This window comes from Haplochromis burtoni, unplaced genomic scaffold, assembly GCF_018398535.1.
Source record: "Haplochromis burtoni strain Fernald_Lab_line unplaced genomic scaffold, NCSU_Asbu1 Contig_118, whole genome shotgun sequence".
NCBI lineage: Eukaryota > Metazoa > Chordata > Actinopteri > Cichliformes > Cichlidae > Haplochromis > Haplochromis burtoni.
In genome coordinates, this window is record NW_024582479.1 from 1,811,839 (window position 1) to 1,827,847 (window position 16,009).

General features: G+C 40.6%; 1 protein-coding gene across 3 annotated transcripts in view; it reads right to left on the minus strand.

The window, feature by feature from the left end:
• The window catches only part of sh2d3ca (SH2 domain containing 3Ca), a 54,339-nt gene that overhangs the window by 28,976 nt on the left and 9,354 nt on the right, over nucleotides 1–16,009 (minus strand). The window contains exon 1 of one of the 3 annotated variants that reach the window (XM_005938790.3): nucleotides 11,111–15,436. The exons of the other annotated variants lie outside the window; for them this stretch is intronic. Within the exon in view, the coding sequence (XP_005938852.1) occupies nucleotides 11,111–11,191 (81 nt within the window). The 5' untranslated portion in view covers nucleotides 11,192–15,436. Of the gene's footprint in view, nucleotides 1–11,110; nucleotides 15,437–16,009 lie in introns of those variants that run through there. 3 annotated transcript variants of the gene reach the window in all.

Sequence of the window (16,009 nt, forward strand, 5' to 3'; positions counted from 1 at the left end):
GAAAGTCTTATGTTTAAACACTCCCGTGAGAAACTCCACAACAGATCCTCCAAGAAATGCTCATGAGACATTACCCTGTTGTATCCTGTTACAACGCGCTGCACATTGTCTCTTCCTCTCTCTCTCTCTCCCCCCATTACATTTCCATACCACCCACACCTTCCATCCCTCACCCCTGATACCCCTTTTATAGAGAATGATGTCACCCATGGGCTTGTAATTGCCAGCGTAACTGCTGGAATTTCTGCCAAGACTTCACGTGTGAACAAAAGATGCAAGCCAGCCTTAATTTTCATATGCTGTAGATGTAAATGAATGAATCCAGCATGCACATTACCGATACCACACATGCTGAAAGCCACTTAACCAAGCATAATAACACACTTCTAAGATGTCCTGATATAAAAAATAATTGTCTTGCTGGGGGATGTTATTTGCCTGTGCCATGTCCATTATTCTCTTTTATCTGGACACTTGTATTACTTCCTTATTGCATTCAGGAAGCATAATAAGTGCTGTCTACAGCTATATCAACACAGCCTCTTCATCTGTCTCTCTGCTTAAACTAATCACCTTTGCTAAAACCGAATCATTATGGTTATGCCTACGTTGCAGATGTTCCAGCACGTGATCTGTGTGTCCACACTGCATTAATTCAATTTTACTGGCAGGAGTGTTACTCTGATCTGTCTAATTTGAAATGTAATTATGTTCAAAAAGCTAAAAACTGCTTAAGCCATAAAATCTGTCCTATCACTAATCAGTATCTGTATCTGATTCACATTAACACCCCAGTCTGCTTCATTAGTAACTAAAAGAAAAATATTATCAGCACCTTAGCGGAATCTGAAATCTCTTATTGTGTATCTGCAGCTTGTTCACTTGTCGACACAAGACACACACACAAAAAAAAAAACCTACCCAAAAACAAGACAGTTGCAGCAATAATGTGTCAATCTAGGCATGCCTGCTTAAGCATGTACTGACTATCTGCTCCTGTGTGAGCGCGTGTGCGGATGAAAGCGATAAGGCGCTCGTTCGCCGGCATTCTCAGCTGCTCTCTGCAAATCACCCAGAGACGCTTTAATGGCCTTGGGTCTTTTCATAAAGGAAAATGATGCATTAAAATCTCCGCAGAGGTCCAGGGCCTTCTGTAACTCAAACACACGCTACCCAGTGGGATTTATTAGAAATTAGAGCAAAATGCTACAAAGGCACGGGGAGCTGCAAGACCTTCACCGAAAAAGAGAAAAAAAATTCTCCCAGAGAAAATTCGTTTGCGCTTAACAATAAGCCTAAATCAGTGAATGAATCATTGGAAAATTAAGCTTCAGAATAGGGCTGCTTAATATGCTAGAATTGCTACCAAATACATTTTTGACAATATTGCAGAAAACATGTGGAAAACCCAAACGTCCAAGTAGGAGTGACTCCTTCATTCAGTTGGATTTGTCTAATGTGCTCTTTGGATTGGGTGTATATAGACTTAAAGATCAAAAATCCCAGAAAGCACATTCTTTTTAATAAAAATGAAATGTCCTTATTCTGATTTTGTGGTCAAGTTTACTCATTCACCAAAAGAACACTCTCACCATTATCAGCTTGACCTCAACGTCTGCGTAGGTGCCGTCTTCCAGACTGCACTTATTGTATGTCATTTCAAACCAGAAGGCCCTACTTTTTGTATGAAACAATGGAAATTAAAGCATGTGCGCACGACTCCCCCATGCCAGAATGGCTATTTGTTTCATTTGGTAGAACTGAGTCTTTAAAGCTGCAGCAGCCTAAGATCCAAAAGCCTCTGCATTCTCCGAGGTCAGAAGAGGTCAAAGATGAAGAGAGCAAACAATTGGCAACCTCCTGCCCCAAATCCCTTCACTATGCCACACTCCCTCTCAGCTGTGTTTTTCCCAGCATCTGTGAGCTTTGAATGCGTATGCGCGGATCTACAGGCATGTGTGATTTCCTTGGTGAGACGCTGGTGAGGGTTGATTTTCAGCATCCATTTCACTTCGAAAAGTTTGTTTCCAAAAACCAACAGTTTCCATCAATCATCCTAAAACTCAACATTAGAACTTGTAAATGAATGAAGACACGAGGTCTTTGAGATGGCGAGAGAACAGTGTATTATTCTCAATCAGTGGTGAACAAAGTGACTGCACATACATAAACTCTAAAGCTAATGGGCAATGCAATCAACCTAGAGTTCAGTCTGTAATTAATCTCTTATGTTCACAGTGAGAAGGTTTTCCCAATAAGATCATTTCTCTTCATTTAGTGGCGCGTCCATGCTTTTTTAGCATCCACTCCTCTCTTAATATAATCATCCTTTTTGAAACTTTGTGAGGATGCAGCAACCTCAGTGGCTAGAAAATGAAGCCAGTAAACAAGTGCCAAACCTGCAGTTCTTCAAATGGACACTAGGCTACAGAAGCACAAAGGCGCCCATGTTAAAATGCCCGGAAAACCAAACACTGAACAGTGTTTAATTGATACTTGCAGGTTGAAGCATTTAGAAATGTAAGTAAATGTTCTTTTTCAATGGAAAATTTAAGAAAAACTATAATCTAACTACCTAACATTTTGGTTTAATAATAACTAAAATAATTTAACCTTGCAACTCTTCAGGAGCTCCACAACACCGTCACATAACGAAACTGAAAAATATTTCCTACCTGAGATGTTGTATCTTGAGTCAAGCTTTGAAACAAGCTGCTTAAAGTGCTGCTTTTCCACCATGTAACAGCATGAGTCATTTCCATCTGCTGTTTGCTCTTCCTGTCATACAGATTGGAGCACTCCAGCGACTTTTGGTGGAGCCATTCGTTTACATTTGGATCGCACGTCTCCAGCTGCTAGCATCTCCTCCTACGTATCATGGTTGCACTTCATTTTGCTGTGTTTTTGCTTCGAGTGGTGAAACGAGTTTGTCGTTTCCACCTTATGCAAGAACAGTTTTCTCACGTATTTTGAAAAGTACTGTGCTTTTTTGGAAAGTAGCTCGCTTTTTAGATACTAAAACATTGGATACGCCTCATGCTCTCATGCCTGGGCTTATCTTGTTATTCCATGCACTATAATATCACATCTTAACATTTTTATATCACATAAAAACGTATACAGCTATTATCGCTAACGATATTAGACTCCACAATCCTAACTGGATGTGAATTGTTATTCAACTTCTAGATTCAAATTTTAACACACTACGGACGGACAAGCGCCTGTTTTTATGCGTTGTCGTTAGCAACAACGACGGTAAAACCATCGCGTGTCCGCTTGTTTATTTTCCCACATAAACCTTTCAGAATAAAGCTCAAGATCCTGTTGAGACTTTTCAAAATAAACTAAATCACGTGAAAGAGTATGCAGAGAGTTTACGGATGAGAAGCAAAAAAAAAGAGCCGTCAGGTGCTAAAAAAATTAACCCTAGACTCAAACTTTAGAACGGGCTTTTCCCCGCAGCATGCCATGTAATAAATACTCACAAAGAAAACGGCGGCCGTTACAACTTATGTCTAAAAATGTATAGTATCATGCATGAGTTAAAACATTCGATCTGGTTACACAACGCCCAGCTGGAAACACTTCACGCAAGTCGAGCTGCCCGAGATTCACAGAAAATGTACAATTTTTTGTGATTTATATCGTTATCGGACAACAGATGTCTTCTATCGGAATATGAGATTTTGGTCATATCGCACAGCCCTACTACTACCCCTAGCTCCTCCCACACATAGATTTTTGCTTCTGCATCCACCTCTTATAGACAATGGTTTCTATTATCTGGTGTGTTTTACCAAGCTCTCCATATGTAGATTCAAACATCTGAAGAAGTAAAACAACCTGTGACTTCAAAGTCTGTAGAGGCAACGGCACTAAATGATGTAAAAACTTGAATGCAAATATTCACGTTATTACTTTAAGTCCTCCACCGTATATGTTTAAAGAGAAGAGAAAAAATATATAATAATGAGCCAAAGGGCACTTTATTTTCACATGCAGCCAGGTATTCTTCAGAATAATCTCTTCTCCGTCATCGCCTGTTTAAAAAGCCCAGACTGTAATTGAATGCATCGGAGCATTTACCACAGGTTTATGTTCTTATGTTATTTTATTTTAGAGCTTTCTTCTATCATGTCAGGAAAGAGCAGACGATTACATGCAGCACTGAGCCAGAAAGCTCTATGATCCTGGCCTGCAGCTTCAAGTCACGATATGAAGAGACCATTTCCTTTTTGCATTTTCACTTGTTTGAACAGTGAGTATGTTATGAGTCTGAGTCTGCATAACCACAGAGTTTCTGAAGATACATTTTTTACTAGACAGTCTGTATTATGCACACAGATATCACTGATCACATTCATGCATATTACAGTACTGCTGAAACGAATGCCTTTACGTGACTGCCTGTAGGTCTAAGACTGATCACATTCAGAGCTGAGCATTTAATTTGTACAATCAACCTTGTAAACAGTTTACCGTTATTAGATAAGATGCTCAGTGAACCAACTGTCAGTACATATGTAAATCCACACTTCATCCCTTTACAAATGGAAGCGCTTGTTCTATCTTTTTGAGTAACCTGCCTGACAGTGACCTGGAGCTGGAAAACCACTTAACTTTCTGTGCTTTATCTGACGTCCTAAGCCAAAATGAAGATTTAAGGGTCGCCTGAGCACAATGTATCAGAAGGACAAATTACTGCTGAAGAAATGAAATACTTGTGGACTCATGCTGTTAAAGCAAACTCAACACTTTCCAAATCAGTTTCACAGTAAGAGGCTTTAAGCACAAATGCATTAAGTCCGCAGTTTGGCTTTGGCTGCTGAAAGTTGAGTAACAGCATAATTAAATGCTGGTTAGGGGCTGCAGGTATTTTACTTTTTATTTTATGGATTTTTTTTTTTTGCCTTTATTGGATTGATGCAGTGGAGGAATAGACAGGAAATGGACAAGGAAATTAAATGCACCAAAGGCCTGACCAGTCGGACAGTCAGATTAGACTTCACTGTGCAGAAAAGTGACGTTCTATAGAGGACTAAGAACAAACTTAGTAGAAATGTGGTCATAAAACACTTGAGTTGCATTCAAGGGAACCACTAACAGCACATTTGTATTAATCGACTGATCAACACCGTTCCTCTGCCGCCACCCCCCAGCCCCCTCCTTATGTTATATGTGTACTTGTACTCTTAATGTAGCTGAAACTGAATAATGAAGTATATAAAGTGAGAATTAGCAGTTAGAGTACATCCCTTCTTTAACAGTTCTCCCGCAGAGCAGAGCACTTTCTACTGAATCCAACTGTGCAATCATTTTCTATAGTGCAGCAAGTCCTTGACTTACTGTAAGCATATTTAAATTTATATTTATGCCTTCTTGACAAAAATTTTGAGCAGTCACACTAAAAAAAATAGCTTTCCTTTTAAAGGAGCAAAGATAGAGGAAGGTTTTGTAAAGCCTGTAAGGAGATAAGACGATAGATAAGGATCCAAAGCACTGACAATGTTATCTTTTCTTGTCTCTTACCAATAGAGGGGGTTCCTTAAAACTGTACTATAGTCTCATCTTTCCCTCCCAAAACTGGCAGCTGTATTTTTAACACAAATAGTGTTTTTGAGAGACTAATCTGAAGCCCTTTTGGAAAGGAAAAACTATATACAATGAATATAATGAGTAAATGCTCAAAGGTTTTATTTAGGAAGACAACAGCTATTTCTTTGACTGTATTAGGGGTTTATCATTCATTGCTACTTAATGTGTTAGTTTGAGCCATAAAAACTCTCAATAAACCAAAAACATTTGCAAGTATTAAACAGTTTTTATAGAGCTAACTGCTCTAAATAATTGCTGATCAATTACATTGGCTTAAACTATGCTTTCTGTTCAGCTAATGCCCAAACAATATTGTTTCATCATCTCTACTATGAAGCAATAACTAAGCGGACACACACAAACACAGAGTCATGCAGACGTGAAACACACGTACGTAGCTGACACACACACACACACACAAACACACACAGGCAGCCTTGCTCCTCATTAGTGCCAAAAACATCACAGCACTCTAATGAGGATATGGGCTCTGAAACAAGGCAATTTAAGCAGACACACACACGCACACAGCTGCCCTTCACACTGCCTGCCTGCAGGGTGTGACAGGCAGGCACGCCAAAAGAGGATTTGTGGTGAAAAGCTTTGGGGAGGAGGGCGAGAGGGAGAGAGAGATAGGCGGAGTGGAGAAGAGGGGATTACATGGTGAATATTTCAATACTAAAACATACCAATTGGTTTGGGCTCCGTTTCTGGCTTGGACAGATACACACACTCAGAGTCACACACATACACACACATAAAGGCATTAACAGGGCCATATCTTCTACAGCTAGCTTAGCAATGACTAGACAGGGACTGGGGTGATGGGTAAAGCTAATATGAAACAGAGGACCCCCTGGGGATCTGACTCACAAAATGATTACTGGTAAACCTGCTCTGAGAGAACGAGTTGACCAAAACCAACCAAGGGCTTCCTACCAATTTAAGACAACGTCATCTGTCATGCAAGAGGAGATTTTTGTTTCTTTCAAGCTGATAAAGTCAAAGCAGAGACTGTGTAGCGATATGACCATCATATAGAGGACTTAAAAGGGACAGTGCTACTAGGTTCAATCTCGGTTATTAAATTTTGAGCTCCTCCTGGGAATGTAGACAATACATGGACAAGACATTACAGAAGGGATTCCAATGCAATAACGCTGGCTAGTTTAATATTTAAGATCTATTTGTAGCAGGATTTCTAGAAAAATCCATCTGCAGTAGGTCATAAATGTACTGTTTCATCAACATTTTCTATTGTTGCTTTGAATTACTTAATTAGTTTGACAAATAAATTAAAAAAACCCGGTCAAGTTCTGACAGTCCCTAAACCCTGATGACATTCTCCAAAAAAAGAAGAAATTAAGCCAACTCTTATTGAATCTAATCTAAACTCTCAAAGTTAATTGTGGTCTTTTTGAAGAAAAGAAACAGTAACTTTTGGTATAGACTCTATGCAAAAAGAATTGTTTTTTAAAAAGTGTAAACAAACTACCAGATTTTCACATATGCATCGCCTTATTCTGGCCTAAATCTCTAGATCAATGAGTATCAGTTCGCTGAAAACTGGTTCTCTCTGCCATGGGACTGGATGGCAGGGAGGTGGCATGAACCACGGCTGGAGGTTGACAGATACAGTTCCAGATACGGTAAAGCTGCAGGAATGCTAAAGGACAGAGAAAACGGCTGCTGGCTGGCATGATGGCTGCCACATGCTGTCAGGTCAGCAGGGAATGAGGCTACAGAGGCGAGTGAGATACAATTGGTGGACTGGGGGGGTTGGGACGCTAGACAAAAAGGATTAGCTTTAAAAACAATCAAAGTAGAGGAAAAGATCATTCTGTGTATTTACATGTCCGTGCATCTGTTTATGAATTCAAGTTTTTTCCATGTGTGCATGTGTGTGTCTTTTTCTGGAGGTTCAAACCACTGCAAGAGTCCAGCAGGCAGTTATATTGTCCCAGTTACAGAGACGCACTGGAAGCACTGGGCACATAATGAATACAATGGTTAAGCTGCATGCCTGTGTGTATGAATGTGTGTGTGTTCATACTGCAGTCTAGACCAGGGGATCAAGTGTAATCTCCCTTCACTGATACAGCTGATGAGCTGAGGTCACAGAACACCGTCACTGTGTTAACATCATTTCGGTGTGTCAGCCGCACAACAATGTACTGTTATTAATTAATTCATAAATTACTCTAAGAGATGATTATAGTATATGACCCTTTTGGCTGCAATTATGCTTTTAAAACTTGACTGAGAAGTATTAACATTAAAACTTTCCAAAGTTTCCCCTGATTCTCCTGAATCCAGTGCATTGGGTAAGCTACATTCAGTGGTTGAAGACAGTTATTGTGACCGTGTGCAACAATTTTGCGATCTTGTTGCATTTAAAATGTTTGCTTCGAAGACGGGGAGCAGGTCTGTAACCACTCACAGTCAGTTAACATCCTCAAAGTGACTTTGTTGTGTCAAGAAGGCGATGGCTTCAGTTTGCAAATGAATGGGGTCAAGCTGGCGATTGCGTGCAGTCTTTTTGTGATACTACAGCGATTAAGTGTGATAAATTTGTGAAAATCTAAACTCGCCATCTACAAACACAGTTATTAACATTAAACAGAAATTAACTACTTATATTCAGAGTCCAGCCTCATAGATTTGAAACGGAAATTCAGAAATTCCTCAACAAAGAGCAACGTACTTGCTGCAGGATGGCGATTAAACTGCACAATAACACAGGCACTCAGCAACCATGCTTTTTACATAGAAATATAACTAGAAGGCAGTCCTCTATTGCAAAGAAGTTCCACTCTTTGGCACAGACTGACTAACACTGATTGCAGTGAGTTTGCATTTTGCAAATCTTCACCAATCTGTCTGACGGTGATTGCCAGTCCGAGTCTGATCACAACCTGCATGGCGTCAGGTTGTGACCTGTGTGGTCACCTTACTATTGAAAGTGGTCACCAACAGGTTATGGTTTTGCACGATCAATTTCCAGCCTACAAGTTGGCTACTGCAACTCCTTTAAATCAGTCCCTGGCAGTGTATTCGCCGGGTAACCACCAATGTTTCCTAGTCGTAATGAGATTGCTGTCCTAGTTTTACTGAAGTGTAACTGACAAAATATGAAGACTGATTGTGTAGCTGACTTACACTTACTTCGACAAGTGTAAATGTGTTCTGACATCATTCTTCATCTCATCTATGAGCTTTTTGGTTCATTACTGTATATCTGGGTTGTCTCTGGGTTTAAAAGAAAGTACAATACTCTCAGTTTTTGCCATTTTTTTTTCTTTCTTTCTGTTATTTCTTGCTATTAATGAGCACTGGTGAAGCCAAAACCAGTCTGTTTTTATTACCGGTAGCGCAAATATACACCGTAAATAATTACTTTACAAGCATGTTGAAAATACTGAATAACATACTTATTTGTCATTATGGAAAAAAAGCACAACTGTTGCTAGATTTTAACCATGAATTTTACATAAAAATATATCTGTGTCTTTTCTTGACATGGATTCTATAACAAATCATTTTGCTGAGAAGTAAATAAAAAGTACAGAATAAGTGTTTTAGTATTGCTTGTTACACTGTAATTACCTTGTAAAATTACATATTCAAACCACCAGTTAATTCTCACTCAAAGTACCGTAAATGACATAACAGCAGTGAATGTTATATTCTTCAAGCAGAGCGCTTCAGCTTTTAGGGACATAAAGCACCAAGAGAAGAGATATCACAGCATTAGTGGGTCCTCTAATGGCTTCACACACCAGTGAAACAATCACTTTGGTTTTTATTTATTCATTTATTTATTTATTTCATAATGGAAGATCACCAGTTGCAAGTATCTAACACAAAAGGTGTAACAAGTGCAAATAATCTAACAAATGAACCCCTGGAGGGAAAGAAAAAGAAGCAGTGTGGTGTTGAAGCGCACAGGTAATGATTGAAGCCTTGAGCTCTCTGTCGCACACAGTTTGGGTTACGTGACACGCAGTATTGTGCTTGACAGTCTATGTTTAATTGGAATGGATCGGGGAATCAATATCAGTCTATAGGCAAAAATCACAGTGCTTGTAAACAAAGTTGAGTTGCTGTGAATGTTTCTTTTTTTTTTTCTTACATTAGAAAGCGCTCACTTAACGCTAACTGTTCAACGACTGCTAATTAATTTACCCCCCACTCGCACACACTTAGCCCCACCAAAACCACCACTACACAGGAACCTCATGACAGATTTAATTAAAATAACTTCATTACTCTGAGCTCTGAATCACTTCACTCTAAACAAAAGCAGATGCCTCAAAGAAAAAACTAGAAGGAAAAGAGCCAACAATCTCTGCGTGTGTGTCTTTCTCTAAGACGGACATATGTATTAAATGCAAAAAGACAACCAAAGTAATCCAGGATGAAGACTCTCTCAGCTAGATGTGACACTGACAAAATGTCCTGCTGCCAGAGACAAGGTGGGACAAGTCAACGCTTAACGTGGGGATTAGCCTGCTTAAACACAGCGAGTTGTAAACACAACTCTGCATCTTTCCTGTTCATTGTAAAGGCATAATTATATCAGCACAGTTGGCTGCAAACACATGTAGCAGGGAGAAGAGAAGAGAAGAGAAGAGAAGAGAAGAGAAGAGAAGAGAAGAGAAGAGAAGAACCACTTCAGTCCAGCTCAGTATTACAACTTCAGGCAATAACATACTTTGTTGTACCCCAAAGTCTGTCATTTCCCATTATCTCATCCATTGCTGTTATTTTCTTCTTTTATTACTCCTGTCATGTGAAAGCCTTGTTATTCCCACTCTGAACATCCTTGCCCCAGTAGATCCCAAAAAAGCATCACTACCCACTCCTCCCGAACTGAGCTGTTAGTTTGTTTTCCTTTAAAAAGTTGAAATTTTGAAACGACAAGCCTTTCGCCAATGATCATTGAATATCAAGCATCACTAATGGAATTACAGACACAAACACAAATATACCGCTGGTGTCATTTTGTCCAGGAATAAGGTCAGATATTGGGTTTCCAGCAGCAAGACTAAATTAGACCAAAGTACAACTGATACCGTAGAATACTGTACCGCACACACTTTCCCTCTCTGCCTCCCATACACAACCATGCAAAGTGCAAATGCATATTCCCATGGTTTCTTTCTCAAAGCCACGCACACAAACCCTTGTCCCCCCTCACCAGCTCCCTCTAACTCACTCCGCACATTGTTTTCACACAGTCTATATGACACCCAAGTACTGTACAAAGTCTATGATATCATCAGACTGCCAACTACCAGGCAGGCTGACATTACCAGCTGCCGGGACAGAAGAGGAGCCAGCAGTCAGCACACCTCCCACAAATATACAGAAGCGTGAACCTTCACAAACACACACATGCATACACACATGCATACACAAATGCACCAAATACAAGGAAACTTGGACCATATACTGCACATATGCAGAGTATTAAACAGTAAAAGCACAACACACACAAATGCTCACTCACCTGCACCTGCATGAAGGATCCCCGATAGAAGCAGCATGCTGCAGCCGAGAGGGCACTCCACAGACTACACCTCTCCGTCATGGTGGGCACACACCTCTGCTACCTTCTCTCAAACCTCACTCTTTTTTCTTCTTCTTCTTCTTCTTTTTCTACTACTTCACCTCTCCCTTTTCTGTCTCACGCTCTCTTCCCCACCCGGGGTGTCCTATCTAAACACCAGCCCTTGGGTTAAGCCTGTCCCACCCCTGCCTGCCTCTCTGTCTGGCTAACAGCCACTCAACATAGTGCCACCACTACAAAAAAAAGAAAAGAAAGAAAAACAGGCTACAAGCTAAAACCGCTAACACCAAAGCTGCAGCTTGCATGCAGCTGCCTGTGACAACATCAGCTATTACCTACGAGCGAGCTGCTAACAGCTGGTACTGATAACGGCCAGTGATATTACAGCTCCTGACATCTTCGCTGCTTCTGCCTTGCACCGGCTTCTCTCGCTTCTGCTCTCGCTTCTCTCCCTCTCACTGCACTTGCTGCACTTCACGCGGCTGCTAGGGATTACCTCATTGCTTGCTGATGAAAGGAGTGTGGGTGGGGGGAGGGTGGACCAGTGGGAGAGAGGGTGGGAGGGTTGGATGGAAGGAGGGAGGGAGAGAAGAGGGGAGGGGGTTGAACGCTAGGAGGCACAAGCAGAGAGGAGTGCTGTCGTATTGAAGGCAGAAACCCCACCCACCCTCCTGATGACCCCCGCTCCAGGGCTGAGACAATGCTGACGGGGGGGGGGTGGGAGAGTGGTGGGGGGTGGAGGAGATGACGGAGGGAGTGAAACAGAGAGAAAGTAAGGAAAAGATGGGGAGGAGAGAAAGAAAAGATAATTAAGAGATGAGATGATGAATGAAGAAGATGAGGGTGCAAGGAGGGTGAGAAGAGTACGTGTGCAGCCTCCCAAAGGAATCTAACCTTTCTTTTGCCATGAAAGACACCCGACAAGACCGCACCCCCTCCACAAATGCTTGAATGCACACTCACACCTTTTATTCCACCTACATTTTCACATGCCACTATATGTTACTATAGCAGCCTCCAAAACGCATTGGCTTCCCGTGGTGAAATAACGTTGGCAGAAATCTTCCCGTGCATGTGTGTGTGTGTGTGTGTTGCAGGATATAATGATGTGTCTCTACAAAGCCATGCAGACTGCAGCTAGACAGCTCATTACGGGCTGAAACACACAGGCAGGTGTTTCAAGGATAACATGGTGTGATTTTCACCGGCCCATTTCACATGGAGACACACATAAACACACGCGCACATACCGGCAGGGAGATGTCAGGAGGGGTGGGGCTCTGTCTCCAGAGGCCCGAGTGAGTGACATCATTGAGGACGCCTCGCCATGGAAACACTGCCAGAGCCTTGACAGCATCCAAAATTCTGACACTGCATTTAGTCAGGTCCGCACCAATGCAGGAAAGCGAGAGGCGGATACAGGAGAGAGAAAGCGGCTGAGAAGGAGAGCGACATGCTCCTTCTTTTCACGTTGTCATCTGAGGTCATCTTTCGCCCCACTAACACAAACATACACACAGAATCGGATGATACCAGTAATCACCTTTCTAATCTGCCTCCTGAATGCATGTTAGTAGGTCACAGCCAGAGACAAAGAGCCTGAACGATAAGGAGCTACAAGACACAGGACGGATTCATTAACTGCAACGTCTCCTCTTAACGTAATCTCAAACCATACAGTGCTGGATTAGACAGATTACACAGCGGGGACACAAATAATCTCATAAGAGGGGGGCCTTGTGCCTTTCTATTCTCAATCCTCTGTAATACCATGGCAAAACAATCATAACATACATCATGTTACATCTGCCACACATGTGGGAGAAAAAAAAATCTACAATTTGATGCATGGAGATAGTTTATCATTAAATGTGTCAGAATTAGGGTGTATTAGACTAGCCTGAAGCCACTCCACAAACTGATATTTATATTTAAATATGTATCTTTGGTAGTCTGCTTGCTGCTATAATTGTAGCCTGTTTGGCTACCTTTCAATAAGTATTTGGTTCACACAGCTGGTAAAGGAAGACAGCCTGTTATTGTTCTAAAGCAAATTCTGTAAAATTCAAACTTCATCCTTGGATGAATTAATTTTTGTCAAACAAATATCATCTGCTGCAGTGTGGAGCTGCGGCATTTTTTTTCTTCCTTGCTTCATCCTTACTTTGTTCCTGCTACTGCTTCCCCTTAAATCCATCTATCTTTCTTTATATCTCTGCATTGACGAGAAGTGTTTCTGTCAGAAAACGTCTGTCTCATTCCTACATTTTCTTCAAATTCTTGTCAGTTTCTTCTCTGTTGCTCTCACTGTCATCCATTCATTGAACCTTTCTCTTTTCAGTGCTTCTGCATCAGTCATCTCCTTCTCTCTAGGCTCTGTCAAATCCAGCATTTCTCCAACTGCTCTTGTCACCGTACTCCTCCCCTCATCTCTCCTGCCTTCTTATCCTTGTGATCAATAGCCTAACCTCAGACTTCCAGGCTTTTCTTCCTTCTGATCCTTCCCGGCCTATTCTCTCTCCTGTCCTTCCCCTCTCCTCCACACCATGATCCTTCCACTTTCCCCTCCTTTCAGTCCTCTATCTCTGCATCTCCTCTCTTGGTTGGAGGCGGTCTTCAGTTAAATATTAATTAGTGAGCCCCATCCCGCAGGCTGATAGGGAACACAATGGAGAATCCCTGCATGTGCCTGCAAGCATCACACTAATGAAAGTGTGTGTGAATGTGGAGAGACACACAAGGATATGAAGTGTGTGCATGTGTATGTACTTGCTCAACTATGCTTATGAGGACTGGTGTGATTTTGTTTAAGTAAGGACATTTTTGGCCTCACTTTCATTGAATGTCCTCACAAAGATAGCGATACAAGCACGTGAGTGTGTTTGCTTGTAAGGGAATAGAGGAAAATATTTTTATGAAAACGTGTGTGAAATAAAAAGATCTACTGAGGGTAGATCAAGAATATTAGCGAAAGCACATCTTTATGTGCGTGTGTGTGTGTGTGTGTGTGTGTGTGTGTGTGTGTGTGTGTGTGTGTGTGTGTGTGTGTGTGTGTGTTTGTGCCTGGCTCCTGGGGGTTAGCCAGGTACAGCTAATGAACTGCAGGTCTGATTGTCATCAGTGTGTTTTCACAGGACAGAACTGGTTAATCCGTATCGAACCACAGATATGCGTTTCAAAGCCTGCAATAATGATACAAAGAGAGAAAGAGGTCTGTTGGGAATGCTGTGCCTCCATCCACACAAAGGCCTTGAAAAATATTCATTTAAGTGTTAAACAGTGCAATTAAAACTCCACTCGCTTTAATCACATTAAAATGACTACACTTTACACAAATTGGTTGCTGTAGCAACTAGACACATCTTAGTCAAAAATTAAACACTGTGTAATACCATCAAGACAAGTATCTCTGCTTCATGGTGACCTTAAAAAAAGAGTGGATAAAGTTGTGGGAATACTTGAGAATGCACTGGTCATGTAGTAATTTTTTTTTTCTCTCAGAGGCTGCAGTTTCTGAGGTAGTAAAAAATGATGTTGTTTACACCAGTGTAGTAAAAGTATAACCAGATGGAAATATAATTACTGTCGTGGTCTGGCCTCCCCAGACTCTAGACTTCAACAATTTTTGAAGCAGTGAGGGATCATCTTCACAGACAACAGAGGCAGCAAAAATCCAAAGAAGCAAACTGAATGTCCTTAAAGGAGACTGGATAACTATTCCTGACGACTACTTAAAGAAATTATAACAATGCTTGCCTAAGAAAGTTCAGGTGCTGTTGAAGAATAAAGGTGGTCATACCAAATACTGACTTTCAAGCTTGTTAGAATTGTACAAACTCTGTTTTTCACTTTATCTGCTGTATTTCCATGCATGTTTGCATGTGTCTCAATAAATTGCTGCATGTGCAAATTTTCCCTCCAAAACATTAAAAAAAGAGGATTGCCTAAAAGCTTTTGTTCATAACTGTACTACTTCACTACTTTGGTTTATATCCAAATGGCAGCAAAAACACTTTCCATAAATGTCCCCTGTGCACTGTTTAGTGCTAATTAGCAGCAAATGTTAGCATGCTAAACAAAGACACTATATGTATATTATCTATCAACATCATCGATGTGAGGATGTTAGCGTAGCATTTAATATTCAGAAATGTTACAGTTTTATTAAAAATAAAAATAAAATATTGAATTGTTTATTTACTTTAATGAAATGTATTTCCCAAATTATATCATGACTACCTCTACATTGCCTTTATAGAAGCCATAATAACTGTTCATATCACAACATACTGAAATATGCTTCAGCCAATACCTTTTGATTAGCCTTGTCTCATGCTTTCTTTCTTTATGGTAGATTTTTGTTCTGTTTTCACTGTTTGTTTGTTTGTTTTTTTTCACTGTTTTCACTGAGATTTGAATTTGAATGCTAATCAATAAAATCAAAATCAAAAAAAAAAATACAACTATACTCTGATAGCAATATGATAGGCCAATCTTGTGTTATAATATATGCCTACCCATATATCAATCTTGCTTCTGTTTGTAACTGTAAGGGCATTTACAAGAATACACTAAATGCTATTTTAGTTTCTAATGCATTTATTTCTATACAGATATGAAATCCAAAATCTGCTGGAAAGGGACAATGGTGGTGGAAGCACTGAGATTTCAATTTGTAGTCTGCTTGGTCATAGAACTTGGACTACAATCTTTTGCAGGTTAGGGTTATGTGTAATTAAACAATCCATGTCCTGAAATGCAATCTTGAAACCACTGGCTATGGCAAGAGAGCAGCCATAAATAGCTTCTTCGACCTCATAAGAAATTAAAAAAAAATGG